Raw genomic sequence first — 19,481 nt, 5'->3', positions numbered from 1 at the left:
AATCAGTGTAATGTCAAAAATGTCACCGTGTTTAGGAAAGTGTTTAAAACAAAATCCTAGATCCGTGTGTTGGTCCGGATCTGAGCAAATGATGGAATGGGTTTCACACCCCAACCTTCCACTAAGATTCAAGAAGTTTAGTTCCGTGGTTTTGGTGTAAGTGCATGGTGGTCACACCATACCCGAACGCGGTGACGCTCACTTCCAATCTTTGCGAGGAGGTGAATAAAACATTTGCTTCCTGTGGTGAAGCAAATCTGCAGCCTGGTTTTGTGTGGTGTTTAACCTTGGTGAACTTTGACCTGCGACTTTAGCCTATATTCACGTGTGTGAGACCATTCCCTAATCCTGCTAACAGACAGACAGAAAGACGGACAAACAATTTTACCTTGAAGGACGTAAAAAGATTCTCAGCCATATTCAGGTATAATAATTCTAGATGAGGGAATAAAAAGAAACATTCATCCAACAGTTTACAATAGTGATGACCATAATTTCAACATTATGACATTAGAAAATTCAAAATTTATCAGTGTTGTTGTGAACTTGTGTTGTTTTTATGGAGTTAATTAAGTCTAATTTACCCGTCGACATGATTAAAGAATTTCAACAGGCACAAACACATTTCAGGTTAATTATTATTACTGTGGTCGATCAAAACACCCACACGGCTAACTGTTATGCTATTAAGACCTCACAGTGCATCATCTGTTGTTCTCCTCGACTGCCGAAAAAGAACAACAGGTGGGCGACTGCGAACAATATGACCTATGAAGCATGTAACCCGTAAAAGTAGCACATTAACTCTGATTGGACCCTGGTAAAGCTATTTAACAGCATAACATCGAGGTGAGAGATATTTGTGAGAGGGATGTACTCGTAAAAAATATTTACTGGATCTCTGCTCTTGTTATTTAACCAGATTTTAAAAAGACACTCCCAATTCTTGGCCGCAGGAAGTCAGACTCTCTGTCAGAGCATGTGGATGGAGGGGAAGTCATGAGAAAGTGGAAGAGAGAAGTTTAAAGGCTTAATGAAATTTTCACTTCTGCTCTCATCAGTGGCCTTTTTCTTCCTTAGGTATTCACAGTAGCTCCATTGTTCCGGGGCCGGTCAGTCAGTCAGTCAGCCTCTCCACCACCAACCCTCAGGTCCTGCTCCGACTGGCTTCCATCTGACATTTCTTCACAGACACGCAACAATAACTGATATTGTTCTCGTCCGTGCAGTCAGAGCCTGTCTGGGCTGGTTACTCTGCTTCGTGCAAATGCTGCTGCTGATGCAGATCAAACCAGCTGAGTCTGGCTGAGCACACACAGAGGAACCAGTGTGACATGGGGACTTTCTCCCTCTGATGTGTCACTTCCCTCAGAAAGGTCACACAACTCTCCTGTGAGGTCACTGCTGGTTTCCCTCTGTATCGCTTCACGACAGCAGCCCTCCTCCTATACACCCTTCCTCTTTTAATCCTGCTTAGTTGATGTCCTTCGCAGTGGCCTGTTATCTGATAGGTGTGCCTGTTAATGCTAATACAACCGCTGTATGTGATATGTGCCTGCGCGATAGCCCACATTTCCACTTATTGTGCTTTGGGTGTGGTATTTATAGAGTGCATCCTCACCTCTGAGGTCAGAAAGTCCTCCACTTCACACAAACAACCTTTACTCATTTGAATGACGGAACTACTTAATCTTGTTTGCTTGTTAACTGGTGAGAAGAGGACACAGCAGAAACTAAATTGGGAACTAAAGATGGAATTTATTATCATCATGCTGCTGCTTTTGATACTGGTGATGAATAAACTTATAAAACTTTGAAATCCTCCAAGTGGATAATTATGTTATACAGCCAGAAAACTATTTAAACTCATCACTATCAATATAATATGAATTATATTCACTAATATGACATTATAACTATCATCACAAGCAGACAATTAAAGTTACAAAACTGTAAACCTGTTTGAATCATGAAATAAGTGATTGTATATTATTATAGTATATTATATATTATTTAATTGAATTATTGTCATGGGAACAAATTAGTTTTGACTCAGTTGCAGTGGTTGATCTAAGATTTTTGGGCCAAAATGTACACAGTGGGGCCAATTATATGTCCAACACACAACTTCTGATTCAGTGAGGTTCACATTTGAGTCATTCCTTGTTTACGGTTAGCTCTATAGCTTTGATTAATCATTCATTCGTTGAATATATTTTGAAAATGGTTCCTTGGTTCAAACACATTGTTTACTCCAGAAATTTGCATCTGCTCAGTTGTTTTTGAATATTGGGTATCCCTGCACACCAATTACCTGCCATTACAATGGGCCTGGTCAGGTACAGGTGGTAGAGATCACCCCAAGGATTTCCCTACAGCTGGTCACAATTTCTCTTATTGTTGAGGGATGTTGAAGAGTCCGTAGCAGCAGACAACACAACAACACCGGATACTCCTAACTTCCCAAAAAAAGAAGGCACGTATCAACATGACAATTTTAGATTTCTTTTTGACTCACATCAGCACATTGGTCCCAGGAGAGTTTTTGATTTACACTAAGACCAGTATACGTGTACTACGTCACCACCTTAATCTCCTCTCCACTGATCTGAGATGGAATGATTGATGGATCAGTTAAGTTCAAGGCGATGATGACGATGGCGTTCATGGTCGTGAATGTGGTCACAATAAATGACCAGAAGATGACAGGTGGGCACATATTGCTCCTTCACATGTAGGGTATTAAGCCGTGCCAGCAAAAGCAACTGGAGGGTGATAAGCAAGAACTGGTCTCAGCCTGCTGAGCAATTGGAGGGAGGGAGGGAGAGAGAGAGAGAGAGAGAGAGAGAGAGAGAGAGAGAGAGAGAGAGAGAGAGAGAGAGAGAGAGTAGTCAGAAAAGTGTCTGGTGACCGACGTTACTCCTCAACGTAGAAAGCTGGTGACTCTGAAATACTTTATCTCTCTGCTCTGCTTGTAATCTGCTTAATTGCACACACATAGACACACACACACGCACGCACGCACGCACGCACGCACACACACACACACACACACACACACACACACACACACACACACACACACACACACACACACACACTCAAGCAATGTGTATAGTGGTGGTGACAGCAATACTATCTCTATAGACTGACCTGTAGTGGAACATATAGCCCTGTTTATGGCAGTGGACATAAAACAACACACACACAGCTTTGATCCTTTCGCGCATACTAATCTGCCTCTAATGATTTGTGGACCTCGGACGATCTGTGTCTCCTGCAAAACAAATCATCTGTCCAAACGAGACTATATCAGGTGGCTGGTGGGGAGGTTAAAAATATAAACTGCAACCCGGAGGCTATAGCTCCTGTGTCAACTTCCAAGAACATGAAAGCATGTATACGGTTTGTACACATGTATCAATTATGCTCGAGCACAGGCGAGTGATGAGGGACGATACAGCGTAGATTAATGTGGACGAGCAGATACTTGGCTGTACATTCAATCACATACAGATAAGCACAAGCAGACGCATAACCCAGAGAGGGGGGCAGGGGGGGGCTGGCTGATCTTGTTTCTGTGCCAACCAGACAGCATAGTGAGAACGAGAGTAGAGTGTTGTTTGAAGACACGATGTTTGTACGCCCGTTGGCTACCTTCAACTCTGCCGTTCGGCCCCTGCGGGCAGCCATGTCGACAAGGCCTCAACGGACAGTATTGCCTTTCATTTTGCAGAATCACATTTCACAGAGCAGTTGCAGCCTGCAGCTACAACACACTGCGCACATTGTTATATGGAAGAAAAACAACAAGGGGCATCAAGGACAGATTTAGAAACAGACCAAAGGGAAAATTAGTCTTCTCTGTTCCGCCTTTCCTTTCTTTTCTTCACCACAGTTGGATTCGCCATTCAGAACTTCTCCGCTAGGCCCCTCTTGTCAATAACCGAGCACATTTTAGCATGCTGTTTAGCTCTATGATGTCTATGTCTACAGCTGAAGACATCCTGTTAGCTCCAGTGCTCCTGGCTACACCTCCGCAAGGCTCTCTTTTAAATCTGCCTGACCTTTGGAGTCAGAGGACGGAAAGGGGGCAAAGGTCGTGTTATCTGACCTGGCTGTCAGCAGCTTCAAATAAAAACCGGGCAAATGTTTGACTCCCTGAAAATTCAAGTACATAATTGGTTTAGACTTTGCTTTCAGTGTAGTTTGTGAATCTTCAGCTGGGTCCCAATTCAGGAGCCGCATCCCTTGGGAGGCTGCAAGACCGATTGTGTAACAGTGGCACAACTAAGCAATACCACTTTGGATTCTTCAACAAAGGCGTCAGAGAAATGGTGATACTTCAGAGCAAACCATGGATCAAATGCAAGGATCTTTGTTGGGCCAACCTATGTCAGGATTCATGGCACACTGGTGACAAAGTGAGCGAGCTGGCTGAGCTGCAGTAAGCGCAGAAAAATAAAAAATAAATCTTTTTAAAAATGGCAGCTTTGACCTGTAAAATCTTTATTCCAGCATCTGACAAAATGTAACGTATGTCTTTTAATAAAATCGACTCTCCCATGCGTCCGTATTAGACCGTAGAGGCCAAAGTCTTCATCTAATCACCCAGGAATAGACACACACTCAAACCCCATGAATGTGTGTCTATTCATCAGCACCAGTGTGACACCTGCACACACACGTCAGACCCACCATTGCAGCGATGAGTGTAATGTATTAAACAGAGGAGAACAAGATGTTCACTTTAGCTTGTTATGTGTAGAAAGAGAAGCACGCTCATGTCTCATAATAGACAATGTTTTCATTTGCTCTCTAAAGAGGAGCCATACAACGTGGTCCTCATTAAGATGATAAACACACACACACACACACACACACACACACACATACATCACTGATGTGGGAACATATTTGCATCATGTCCTCACTGAGCTGATTGTCTGCTACCTCCTGTTGACACGAGGAAAGATGGGAACATTAGTTTAACATTTGCAAACACATGTACAAAAGCTCATTTAAATCGTGTTTAGCCTCGAGTCTCCTCTGTTCATCTGCATACATGAGGTTCTGCTGACTCAGTGATGTAGACCTTCCTTTTCGGCGATGTGGCGTGTTTCAGGGAAGGCTGACAGGAGCATGAGGAATGTAGTGGGTGAACAAGCGCCATGTGCGTAATACAGACATTCACGAATGCGTACTAGCAACGCAAATCCACCGTCCCTGAACTCGACTGAGTCACGAGGTCACGGATTTAGACAGCAGCGCTTGCTCAGCAGTATCTGTTAGAATGTTGGGTAAGTCAAAGTGAGGAGCAAGAACGTTTCATACGTCTGTCTGTGTCTGACGCTCTGCTCCTTCTCATTTTAATCTGATCAGGAGTGCCCGGTAGTGTTATTTATGCTGAGTTAAACGTAATTCAATTTAATCAAATTAAAATAATCTATAATTAAGTTACGTATTATAATTAGTCCACTGATGGTTCTAATGATGGCTGTGTTTTCTTCCACAGGCGGCTGAATTATATGCAGCACAGATAATTGTAAGGATGTGAAGAATACAATTTTTTTAACAAGAGCAACATGTTATTATTTTTCTCTCAGTGCCACAGCGACTCCTGACTCACTGTCTGGCTGAGGCTGCGTCCATACTACCAAGTGTTTGCTTGAAAACACATCAGCTCTGCTACAGACATGCCCTCCGGCGGTTTGTTTTCATCTGGACGGGCAGAAATGGAGATGTTTGGAAACAATGACATAGACACTCACAACCGCTTGCTGATTGGATCTTTTCAATCACGACAAAGACTCTCCTAATTCGTCAGGCTCAGATCACATGACCCCATGAATTGATTTAACAAAGGCTGTTGGTGCCAGGCTCGACTGTATGTGTGAAACTGGGTCAGTGTATTGTCTTCCGAGACAGGGCATTGTAATGTTCAAGTAAAAGGGATGACTAGTGTGTGTTCACCTGAACTGTGCACTTTGAAATAAAGAGGGGTTTTCTTACGTTCGTTGCGTTGAAGAATAAAAGAGCAACAGAAAGCAGTTGAGCGGTGACATTATCACGTTTCAGAAACGCACACCCTTCACATTGAATTTAAAGAACGATTTGATACATGGAGATGGTGGTTGTCATAATAAACGTCAGCTGTACGTCATATGAAGTGTATAAATAAACACAATGTCCTTTCTTTTTGTTTGGTGGTGTAACTTCATCTCCTTTTCTTACAAATATTGTGTCAGACTCATGGACTCCAAGTGTTAAGGAGGGAGATCCCAGATAGCTTCGGAAGTAGGACATGACTGATGGGATTATGTGCTGTGCTCCTTTACTCTGTCAGATGACCCTGCATAAAGGATGTAGTACTTCACTCAGAGATTCACTGAATCAGCTGTTGCCTGGTTGTCTGCTCTCTCCCCTCATGCCGTTCCCCCTGGACATAAAAATGGAGAGGCTTCAGGCCAGAAGAGACCGAGGACTTCCACATTGACTGGTTTGTCTTACAGTCGGAGATACATGACAAATATAAGATAAAAATGTGACAGTCAAAATGATTGTGATTAATTACACAACTAACATACGGACTTTAAAATGCGGTGTGTACTGGGATAACTAGTCATCACAACTTTTAATGCAGTACTTATCAGCACATCTGATCAAAGGTCAGGGAATTCCTTGTTCTCCTGCAGCCTCTGAAGGTACTCATGTTGTTTGCACCATATCTCATGAACATTGATGACATAATGCAGTCTACAGACAACACAGTAACCCCCAGAGGATGCACGATGGGAATACATTGGAGCTGTAATGTCGCCAAAGTGGCAGGCTGAAATAAGACATGGAAATGAATTGCTTGCGTCTTTTACTGGTTTCTTCGAGGGAAGAAAACATTTAAAACCTGCTAAGAAATGCTACATGACAAATCAAAAGTTTGCACTGCACTATAACAAGCTCCTTGGCAGCAGGAGAAAACACATCCACAAGCTGCAGCCGTTAAACTGTTGAGCGTTATCTTGTTAAATGAAGTAATGACTTCTTTGCTCATTACAGCGATGTTTTCCTTTCAAATCCCAGAGGAAAACGACTGGCGCTTAAACAATGGGTCTCAAAGTGATGTAATCACCTTGTAGGAGACAGAGAGTTGGCAAGCACACCGAACATTGTAGTGCTCTGAGATTCTCTTTAAATTTTTCATGGTGAAGGTGTCTGAGAAACACCTCAACTCTACATTCTGGACACAATTTGCTTGCAGCTTTTTCCTGGAAAAGCAATAAATATGTTCTTTTAAATTGTAGGTTCAGTATGGTGAAAGGTGAAACTGAATATAAAATAATCCTAGAGATGTTTTCACGTGTGTGTTTCATCTAAATTGTACGAATTATTGTTTCCTTTACCCCAGATTGAGCCCTTTATATTTAAATAGTTTATATTAATATCGGGAGCGTACTGTCTAATGAGGCTGCCAATTTGGAGTTTTTATGAAAACTGAAGGTTACCACAGGTTCTTCTTCATGTTTGGAAGGGGAGGGTGAGGGGAGGGGTATTCAGCTACAACATGAAATTTCATTATATATTCTGCACACTGATTCATTAAGAGCAATGAAACTGCTGGCTGCAGGGAGGAGAATAAAACCATTGGCAAGTGGCTGGGAGGTTCATCTAGAGACACCACTGTCTAGCTGGTTCTTATTTTTAAGAATATCTCCAAGCAGCATATCTCCTGCTACTGCTGATGCTGCTTTCTCATTATGTACTGGGATCTCGACCTCAACCCTCCACCATGAGCATGGCAGACTTGCTGTAACGAGCGAGGGGCTGGCGACAAATCGAACGCTGGATGATCCTTAAACTCCAGCGTGTGTCTGACGTCTTGTCTTGCAGCCTTCACATTCTCGCTCATAAGCAGTGAAAAGTAACAGCCTCTCACGCTGCCACTAACCAAGTTCAGAAGTCTGTCTGAGGTGGGGGAGAGAAGAGGTTAAAAGTCAGTGCAAGGGTCAAATAGACAGTGGATTCCAAGAGGTTCAACGCTGCTGTTGTTGGGCTGGAAGGGGTCATGGGTTCTTCACGGAGCAGATCATAGGGGGATTCAACTTTTACACACTCAACACTCCTCAGCTCCGATGTTCAGACTCTGGTTTGTTCTGAAACCAGCAGAGGCGTCCGACCTCTGATGAGCGTACAGAGCCAGGCTGTGAAACTCCACTCACCAACAAAACAAACCATCCTCCATGAGAGTGTGACCTCCGACCCCACAGTGCCTTACTTACATAACCATCACAGGCACCCCCCCCCCCCACACACTCCTGTAGTAAACAGCTGTCTTTGGCAAGTTATGAGCCACAATAAACGCAATCAGCATATTCAAATGTAAAATATATAGTAAATTATTTATTAACTATGTTACACAATTTCCATCCTCAGCAGCAGAAGTTGTACTAAATAGGCCACAGCTGGCTATTTCATTTTCTAGGTCACTACAGAACAACAACAAAAAATAAATCCAAATATACATTCAGAAAACCTTCAGGGACTTTTAAAAATTAATTTAGTGAAACATTTCTGTATAGGATTATATATATATACATACACATAAAAAAATGTACAGTAAAAATCGCGTACAGTATCAAACATCTATATGGAAATGTTCCATTAAAAAAGGTTTTTTTTAGTGCAAAAGCATTTTGTGATATAAAAATACTGGGTTGTAATTTTTCCCTCTGATCAGAAGAATAGAGGACATGGGACGTGTGTGAGGTGAGAAGGTTAGAGGTGTGTGTCTGCGATCGGGATTCGTCTCAGCTCAACGATCTGGGAGTTGCTCATGCTTCTGCCGTCGTGGCTTCCGGGGATGGACTCGCTATCGCTGAGATTAAGGCCGGTCCCTGGAAGAGACACAAAAAGTTGAATTAACCCCCAATCCGTAAAAAAATGATTAGCTTTATTTCCATTCATGTATCAATATATATATTGATATATATATATATATATATATTCGCACAAGTATATATACCATGTATTACATATCCATTACTCAACATCAGGGCAACAAACAGCCTTGTTGGTTCAGTGCAACAAATTTCTGGTGCCAATGAGTTCCAGTGCTAATCATCTGTCACATTTTTCATATTAGTGTCAACATGTTATTATGTAATTCTAAATGTCGTAAATTGTGGGTTATCAGAGAGCGTAATGGCCTGTATCTGATCCGTCATGGTGACGAGTTGTAAATGAGAACAGGGAGGCACACACAGCGACTCTTTATCTGTCAAAGGATGAAGCACACAACAGGCCTTTTGGGAAAAATAATGACATAATGGAAAGTTATGACGTATAGTGTGTTTTTTCTATGGTAATAAAAAGATACCCTGCTATAGACAGCATTTATACAAATGAGTTGGGAAGTGTGTTCAAAGGCAATGGACTAAGACACAAGAGATATCTCTCCGTCTTTAATTCAATCGAGCATCTGCTGCAAGGATTTCCCCGCTTTGCAAAACATTTAAACACATTCTAATGGATAAGTGTTCTATGAACTACAGCTCTGCTACAAAAATGACTGTGTGCACATTTAGACATATCTAGACTTTCTCATTTCTCAAAAGGACAACAATTGTTAATTTGATTACATTTTTTGAATAATTTTAGAATATTTCTTGGGCTGGGCATTATCAGAATCATATAGCACACATCAGCATGATGCACTGTCAGCAGAGACATGTATTTATCAACAGTATTATGTGTCCTACATTCAATTCTTTGCCTTATGCATTGAACTGTAACCTTTAGAATGAGGCGATATGTGACATAACTTGTGTGTCCAGACTTATGATCCTTCAAGCAGAGAACTGGTGGTTAAACAGTAAAACTGTTACGTACTAGCATAGACAATGTGTGTGTGTGTGTGTGTGTGTTAATGGTTCACGACCAAATGAGGTGTGAAGACCCTCATTACAGTACGAGTTACTGACCCTGTCCGACATTTATGTAATTGTGATTCTCAAATTATCTTTCCTGCTGACTAACTGGCCGAGATTAAACGTGGCTATAAATCCAGCGTGACACACATGGACAAAGAGAAGGTCAGAGGTCACCAGGGGAAGGGTGAAACAGAAACATGTCCTTGTGACCCGCGGAGCAAAAATGCAGTTTCAACAGAGGAGTTTATGTACATAACCCAAGTTTATCTGCTGATTGATTTTTTCCTATTTTTATAACTCAACTTTCGAGTTAGCGTTCTATTTTAAGATCAGGTGTCCGGTGGAGAGTCACATATTCCTGAGGCCCTGCCAGAGACTTGCCAGGAGCCAACTGCTTTGACTTAATTAAATCTTGCAAGGTTGCCCCTTTGCTACAATGAATAATATGAATGATTGCTTCAATCTGCTGAGTTTGCAGAAAAGAGGAGCAATAACCACCCTGGTTTGTTCGCTGCAGCTCCAAAGGGTATCTAACGTTGAATGGCACACAGACTCAGGACACACGTCTAAACACACTTGTCTTGATCAATTTGATCTGGTCACCACATTAATCAGCTGAAGATTTTCTGCTCAGACGCCTTCACAACAACACAGACATCTCTGAAGTGTTCAGGTGAGAGGTGGCGCAGCAAGCAGGATGTAACATATGAAGTCTTCTGCAGAGATAACGTGATTTTGTTGCAATTGGTGATTCATGAGTGCATGATAAAAATGTCATCAACAAGCCCACTCCCACGCTGTGAATCCTCCAGAGGATCTCCTGCTCTATTCTCACATGGACATTATCTGGATTCTCTACTAGGGGGCTGGCAGGAGAAACTCCGGAGAATGGCCTCGGGCCATTTGTCTTTCACATACAATGTCTTTTTGGGTGCACGACTCAAACAACAAAGTAAAGTTTGATGTAGGTTTTAAAATGTAAAGCCTGCAGCGTCCAAGACAGGGCGTCCAACCAGACCTCAGGACTGCAGCTTTAATGAGCTTAAAACCATCAGAGTCCTAGAGCTGTCAATAGCTGTCGATGATTATTCCAGAATCTCAGGAGAATGACAAAGAAATTCAATCTGACCTAAATCCGTCTCATTAAATTCAGGGTCTAATCAGTGTGGTCTGTTTATCTTAACTACCTGTTTCTTATCTCTCCCAGAGTGACCACAGGCTCCTGCTCTCATAATGATGAGAGACTAAATGGTTTTCATTAGGACAAACAATTTGGCATTAATGGACAGTAACAATGAGCGATAAATAACCAAAGGATTACAATCACATCAGAGATTTTTTTGCCTTGACTGCTTGGTCCATGGCAGTAGTACTTTGATGATTAATTCATATTTCCTGATGAAACTGACTAAAGAACAAACATAATTTTGGGATTAGTATTACTCATTGTCTTTACTAAATTTCTTTTGAGTGTCTAAAGGTTTATACGAACCTGATGAAGGGAAAATATTTATTTAACTTACTGGCAAATAACCCTCACATTTCACAATGCATGTAATATGATAGGAAGAGCCAAACAGCACAAAGACTTAGATTTTACCCTAAACTCTTCATGACATGATTCATGGCAGCAGTTATTCAGTATTGAAGACAGTACAGTTCAGGTGAGACAGCTCAGCCCTGCCTATAGAGTTATACTTCATCAGACTGCTTGATTTGTCACGTGTGAATATGACTCCAGTGGAGTCGTCTTTCTGTCTCACGTCGACAGCAGAGGAGAGTCCTGATGTGCTCAGGCTCCTGTTGGCTGGCGCCCAGCTGATTCTCATTCAGACACAGAGAAGCATTTACCCAGCGATTTGAGAGAGTGAGGAGAGGAGCATCTGTGTGTTTGTATGAGTGTGTGTGTGTGTGTGTGTGTGTGTGTGTGTGTGTGTGTGTGTGTGTGTGTGTGTGTGTGTGTGTGTGTGTGTGTGTGTGTGTGTGTGTATGTGTGTGAGAGTTGGTGATATATCAGCAAGCAGTTCGGCCCCTCAGCTCATTAAACATTGATGGTGGTAGAGGAAGAATGGTTTCCATGGCAGCAGAGATATTTAAGGTCAGCAACAGAATAACTTTCTTTACACACACACACACATATGAGAAATAGTTGAAGAAATAATTTATAATTATAACAAAAAACTTTTCATGTTGACACAAAATATTCAATAATCTTTTTATAACATTAAAATAACTTACAATTGCCATGTAAAATATTTCATGTTATTATGTGATCACGTATATACTTATCAAATGCAACTAATGTTTGCATGTGGATACCTTTCGCAGACGATGCAATATTTTATTTATATTATTATATACTATTATTATTATTTCAAGCTTGGGTTGGGTTTACCAGTTAGCATCCGCTAACTGGTTAGCGGATGCTAAATTCAGCATATGTATCTCACATTGAGGTCCACTGCTATTTCTGTGATTCTCTTGATAAACTTAATTTTTTTTTTTAATGTTCTAAACTAAAATACTTGCATTTATTTGTTGTTATAAGGAGGATGTATCAGGTGAAGATGTGAAATAATGTTGATGCAACTTTTCTGTCAGTAAACTGATGAGCTGAAATCTCATGTCTGTGTTGGTGGGATCCTCACCAGTTTTTAAGGCAAATATGAGGTCATCAAAGTCCTGTGACTCCTCGTCAGTGGTGACCATGTTGGTGTTGATGAAACCTCCCTCTGTGGTGTAGGTCCCCATCATAGGGCTGGGTTTAAACACGCTGCTGTGCTGACTGCTGTGCCGCAGAGATGATCGCTCCCAGTCTGCTGACACCTGACACACACACAGACACACAGTACAGTCATATGAGTCAACAAACAGCAACATGCACACAGGCAAAACACCATCATTAACGATAAATACTATAGTTACAATCAGTCTATTTGTGAGATTTTAGGTTTTACCTTCAAAGCAGTGCATTTATATATCCAGCACTTTTCAAGTTCATTTTATAAAGTGCACACACACAAACACACACACACACACACACACATATAAATGCTTAATTCAGAGAATGGTTGGGTCTGTCAGCCGTGTGATCATGTCCATGATGAGGTCGGGTCACGCAGAGTGCAGGTTGTCCAAGCACCCCAAAGGGTTAAGTCCAACCCACAGGGTTCATGGGGTGAGAGTGAGGTCAGTGGGTTTTGGGTTTCCTACCAATTCAGCCTTGAGAACATCATGAAAGTGATGCTGCCAGCACAATAATGTATATATATATATACTCTACATATAATAGTTACTATGGGGATTTTCCTTATGATAAAAGAACATCAATTATACACTGATTCCTTTCAACATGAATCACATGAATACATTATCTCTTGTTTTCCACTGTGTTCATATATTATGAATGGCTGATTTTTCCATGCACATGCATAAATGTGTGTGCATGTCTCCGTTTTTTTATTAGGCTAGCTTGAACATAACCGGTACAGAGTGTCCCGGTGACGTGAACAAAGCACCAACCGGAACCTCAGATCTGTCACGTCGACTTTGAGAGGAGGAGGAGCAGGAGGAGGAGGTGGAGGAGAAGGCAGCGAGTGGATGACTCAAACCTTTCAATAAACCAATCACCCCTGAATTTATACGTTACTAAACCTATTCTAATCTCACTTCAATTTCCTTTCAACCAATCCACTCCACAAATAATCACTCATCTACGACTTAGATCGCCGCTCTTAGCTTTCATTTTTCTTATTTAATTTCAGAGAGGCGGGAGGGGAGTGTGCCCTCATGAATAAAACAAGATTACTGGACTCCTATGTGTGGAGGGATAACCGAAGAAAAGGGAGGGGGGCCTCGAGTAAGGAAGTTAAACCTTCCCCCTTTTCTCTCCTTCTTTCTGTTCCTCCCAGCAGCTCAGTCCTTATAGGGTATTCTCCAAGGACTAAGTTAGTCGAAGAGACTGTAGAAGTGCTTCATGTGTGTTTGCATGCGATGGGCCTGTATGGCAGAGAAGTCATAATAGGAGTTCATGAGGGTGTTAGTGGGAGGTATCAAGACTGAACGTTTAGACACACACACACACAACAAAACACACATTACATAATGAGAATCAGTCCGTGTGAGTGTCTGAGAGAGTGAGCACTGATGTTCTCAGTGGAGCCACACTCAGCTGATGTGAGAAATGTGTGACCAAGGAGCGGGAATGGGCAAACAGAGCCATGGGAATGAGGGCATGGGAGAAAAAAAGCGACTAAGGTGACAGAAGGGGAGGGGTAAAAAAATCAAAGATAGAAATTTAGTTTTTGAAGGAAAATCCCATTTCCCAAAAATCCCAAATCCCATTTCTTTTACTAACTGATTGAAATGTCTCTAACAATGGTTGTTTTATAAGTTTAACTGAGCCAGTTTAAGGTGCATAACGGATGGAACTGAAGCTCATATATTCTTAAGACCCAGACCATAAAATCCCCCATAATTGTCCTATATAGTTATCAGAGTGGATATGGTTGACAGTGAAAAATGTAGTGTACTGTCAATAAACTATAAGTGACTTTATGCATGAGAGCCAAAAAGTATGAGTAGAAATACTGTAAATCCATATAATTTAACATAAACAGTATATGTATATTTGATTATATGAATGTATCTGGCTCTGTTCTGACCTGGCATATATATATATATATATATATATATAACCAAGTGGACACTCTCACTATGTCGGTTCACACCCGCCACTCATATTTGTCTCCATCGACAACTTCTGGATCTCACTTCCACAGTCTATATAGAAATAAACACGTACATAATTTCTGTTTGCAAAGACCAAATGATCTCTTCTTGAGCCAGTTGTTGTGTGGGTGTGTGCTGTTGTGAGGGAGAGAGAGAGAGAGAGAGAGAGAGAGAAGACATAGCAGGGACAGGAGGGGCTGAGCAAGCTCTGCATGCAGCTCTGTTTGCAAATATTTCATTTTCTAGTCACTTGAAATGGTAAGAAATTGCTTATTGATTTGCTGGGGTCAATCTTGATATTGTGCCGATGACCACAAATAAATCAATGTATGGGAAACACAGCTACAATTTTTCGGTTTGTTATGAAACTGTAGCGAGGCAGAGGACATCAGCTGCGTTGACGGCCCTTCAGTGTGACCACAGATGTGTTCACACAGCTAGGAAGATGAGGCTGTGCGTGTCCCAGACCTCCAACAAAGGTTGTCCTCAATAGTACCTTGGGTGCGCTCACACCTGATCATGTGACTGGACCACCTGAGACAGATCTGAATAGCTCTCTGCATGTGAGTATCTGTAAGTCTTATACCTCCTCCATGGCGCTGATGAGATTCTGGGTTGATTTGCTGATGTCGCCCCCTACAGTGGTGGGTCCCCCTCCCTGGTACGTAGAGTCGGGCGAGTCGTGGCCGTTCATCTCCACAGTGTAACTGGCTTTAGTCGGCCAACACAGCTGGTTGTGCATGACGAAGTACACGGCAAACACATACAGCCCCTGTAGACAGAGAGAGGAAAAAAAATCAGCATGAACAAATATGTTATACAATCTCCACGGTTCTAATCCTGAATATCGTATAAGATCAGTCTAAGCCTGAATAAACACACAGTCTGTCAATTTGCTGGCAGGTTTCATGGTGGCTTAGAACCAAGAACTAAATGCTTTAACTAAATTGTACATATTGATACTCTTAAATAACTGGTTGCATTTTTAAGCAATGCATTGCTATTGCACTAGTTAAACCTAAATTTCACATCATTAGCAGCAGCAGCTTTTCTTCCAGCCTGATTAATGGAGAGTTACTTCATCATCGGGCCATGACATCATTGGCACCGTGGTATTTCTGCCTGCTCCACTTCCTCGTCATTACCAAATCCCCCTGGTCAACAGCATCGGGCTGTGAATTACCCCAAAACACCAGAGTGTCAAATACCACAGGGCCTTCCTGTATTTCACAACACTCATCCGTCGGTGATGACGGCAGCCACAGACAGAGATGGAATGCACGGAGTGGAGAATGAATGTGGGTGCATATAGGTGCACGCAAAGACGGAGACTCAGACACATTTATGGCCTGTGGTTCAATTTGAAGTGAAAAAACAGAGCACCTCCTAAACTGACGCAACCCTCAGAGCTCCCTGCGGACATGAAGTTTAGTTGCATATTTAAACTTTAACACCACAGGCGTTTGTTTCATGTTCAACGGAGCCCAGCACACAGCAGATCAGACAGACGATTAACAAAGAACAATAACACATGTCCAGCCGACTCCTGTACGAGGAAAAGTCATCCACCAGGTACACGAGGGACAATCAAATGGAATAAAAGGGTTCCATCAGTGGTGATGGTCACAAACAACATTAGGAACAACAACAGCGGGTACGACTGGAAACTGTGTGTTCATGGCTTCATTGCCAAACTGGAATTTCCAGCATGTAAGTAAGAGAAAAAAAAAGTCTGCAAATAACATAAAACCGAACGAGGAACAAGCTCACAGGTCATTAGCTGTGTTTTATAGCCTGAGAGAATGAGTTACACAAACTGTCTGCTGCTGCACATCCACACAAAGGCAGAGTTTACAGTTTTCATTCGTGTTCCTTTGAGAACATATTAGAGAGTATTTACTCTGTTGTGACTTGTTAGTTTGCACCTTTTGTGTACGAATATGACAACAAAACAAATTTCTTTGCTGCGTGATCGCTTTGAACATGGAACAAAAGCCGACAGGTGTGTGCTCACGTCTGGGTGTGTATTTTGCTATTCATCACGGCGGTGTTGTGGGTGATTAGCACATAACATTAGCAGGCTGCGCAGCCTGAGGAACAGGCTTTACAACCGTAGGCCTGTTATATAAGTGTTCCCTGTTCGCTGGAGAGGCCACGTCTTTAGAGATGGAAAGCACAGGCCTAAGGAGAGCAGGAAGAGCAGGGAATGTGGAGGGCTGGTGGGGGACAAAGCTTGGGATCAAAAGAAAGCAAAGAGGGATGGAGGAGAGAACATGAGCAAGAACATTTGGAGGCAAGAATGAGGAATAGGCTTTATAGAAAAGACAATTGAATTGAATAGCTACAGAAGTGTGTTTGTTTGTGAGGAATGAATGGGACAAAGATACATAATTATGAAGAGGTGATTCAAAAGAAATGGCGACTTAAGGGACTCGTGTGAGGGTGAGAATGTTGCTGTTGGAGAAAGTTTAGTTCTTGTTTTAATTTGAATAATTGATGCAATACTCCCTTCAGTCCTAACTGCGGAAAGTGCTGTGAACATATGATTTTCTGTGCCCAGTTTCCACTGAATCCTGATTCTTTGCAGGCTGCATACAGCCGAGTATGTGTGAGTGTGTGTGTGTGTGTGTGTGTGTGTGTGTCTGTTGTGGCTCAAGTCTTCTTAATACCACACAGATAGCCTGTCTATTTATAGCTCAATGCAAAGGTTGAATGAGAAATCGTGGCTGGAATTTGAATTACATGGGGCTGGTCAAGGGCTGTGATGATACAACAAATAAAGGTTTAAGCCTGGGTTGCTTTGGCCTACGCAAGTGGCTAATGTCGTTGTGAGTGTTTATACTTGATGTGTGTTGTGTGTCTGTGCTGCTATGTTATTACCAGCAGTCAGCTGTGAGGTTTCTATACCACTGTGTGTTTCAAACAATGGAGCTGAGCGGAACAAGTTGGAGGTGGAGCTCATAAACATCAGACAAGAGTTTACTTGACAGAATTTACTGCGCTACAGAAAAGATGTCGGAGGAGATGATGTGGAGTGTTGTGAAAGGAGTTATTTGTGCTTGTCCAGCCATTGAGGTACAGGGAAGAGACATGCTGCCAAGCTGACCAATCCAAGGTGTGACAGACACCATCGCTGTAACGTGTAGTTTTATTTCTAGGGAGATGTCAGGCTCACATGTAGGGTACACAGCCATGCTGTATCTATGGTCTCCTTTGAACGCAGTGATAAAGATTGGCCTTTACATAACAGAGCGGCCACTGCAGGAGGAGATAATGAGGGTTGGTTGTGGTAGCGGTGATTTGATTAACATATTTTAATTTACCTGATGTGGCAAAAACATAGATCCTCTCTAACATTTTATACAATGGAAGAAAAATAATTGGAAGAAGTAGGGACAGAGAGGATTGAACGGTCTAATTTCCCTCAGTTTGACAGCCTGGTTCTGTCGAAACCAGAGGTTTGTTTCTACACATAGAGCGCTGAGGAGCTGAAGAGCAGTCTCCTGTTCTGCGACACAAACAAAGTCGAGCACAGCTGTAGCATCTGCATGTGTTTAATGGCGCACAGTAATCAGCTGTAGGGAGGTGTGCCACACAACCACATCAACAACACCCCAGAGGTAAACACGGAAAATCCTCCTAATGGAAACTTCACAACATGAAGGAAACAATAACAACAGCTTAAGGATAGTTTGCAGCAGGGACCTGCAGTAAAACGACTTCCCACCTCAAGGCAATGGAACAAAATGGAAGATGATGAAATTAGAGACCCGACTAAAGGACGAGACACAGCTGTTGACATATGGTTTGCTGCTACTGTATTTACAGCGAGTGGAACGGCCTCGCCAGAAACAGTTTTTATCTTATTCTGTGCAATATTTGATTGAAAAACGTTTGTTACGGTGGCGATGACAGTGTTCGATAAAGAAACACGTGTTCTCTTTCATTGTCTCATTCATCAGGATCCCATTTGCTTTCATTAAATCCTCATTCTGCCCCTAATGGAAGACCCACAAATAACACATAATGTCAGCTCCCCTAGAGAAACTCTATTCTCCTTCACAGCTAAATGAATTAAGTTTGCTCTATAAAACTTGCACACACACACACACACACAACACACAACACACAACACAAACACACGCACACACACAAATCTAATTGCAACCATGCTTGGCACATGGCAGCAGCATCTCCATCTACGCAGAGTCCAATTTCTTCGCTTTTTGAAAAGTGGGTCAGACGCGTTTGTTTACTGCTAATCAATGTCCTTGTCTTTGCTTTGGCTTTGGGGCTCTTCACCTGTCTGTTCCACTCTGATGAATCCTTCCTTATTCTGACTGCAGACCCAGACCAAACCCCAGGGGCTGGCGCTTTAGTCTGAGGTTTGAGGTTGCATCGTAGCAGCAGGAATTGAAAATCAATTGTCAAAGTTCTTTTCTAAAAGACTTTCTTTTTCTCCCTGAGAAAGCTTAGTTAGAAACATTAGCTGCAAGGGTCACCTCTTCACCAGAATGTTTCCCACCTGAAGCCGAGGGTGAGGTGGGTTCAATGTCTGACAGGAACTTTATGTTGTATTTGCCCTCACTCAGTAGAAAGGAGCTGATTGCCATAAAGCCAGCATGAGGAGACATGAGTGGACATTGGAGGATTAAATGCGGAAATGTGATATGTTATTGGTCATATCCATTATCTGTATTACTCATCCATTGAGGATAGCAGGGTAGGGTTTGGGGCCGGAGCAAATCTCAGCTGACATTGGGCAAGTAGCATGTTACAACCTGCATGGAAACTGAGGAAATATCAATCTAATTAAAACCCTAT

At 42.1% G+C, this 19,481-nt stretch overlaps 1 protein-coding gene across 1 annotated transcript in view; it reads right to left on the bottom strand.

Annotated features, from left to right (window-relative positions):
- Window positions 1-8,631: 8,631 nt before the first annotated feature.
- adgrv1 (adhesion G protein-coupled receptor V1) overlaps window positions 8,632-19,481 on the bottom strand; it is a 99,257-nt gene continuing 88,407 nt past the window's right edge. The window contains exons 92-94 of the mRNA XM_061071119.1: window positions 15,244-15,429; window positions 12,575-12,752; window positions 8,632-8,891 (exon numbers count right to left, since the gene is read on the bottom strand). Coding sequence (XP_060927102.1) covers window positions 8,773-8,891; window positions 12,575-12,752; window positions 15,244-15,429 — 483 coding nt within the window. The 3' untranslated portion in view covers window positions 8,632-8,772. The remainder of the gene's footprint in view (window positions 8,892-12,574; window positions 12,753-15,243; window positions 15,430-19,481) is intronic.

Source organism: Limanda limanda, chromosome 5 (genome assembly GCF_963576545.1).
Source record: "Limanda limanda chromosome 5, fLimLim1.1, whole genome shotgun sequence".
NCBI classification, from domain to species: domain Eukaryota; kingdom Metazoa; phylum Chordata; class Actinopteri; order Pleuronectiformes; family Pleuronectidae; genus Limanda; species Limanda limanda.
The sequence above is the reverse complement of the archived record's forward strand: the minus strand, read 5'-3'. Positions and strand labels throughout refer to the sequence as shown.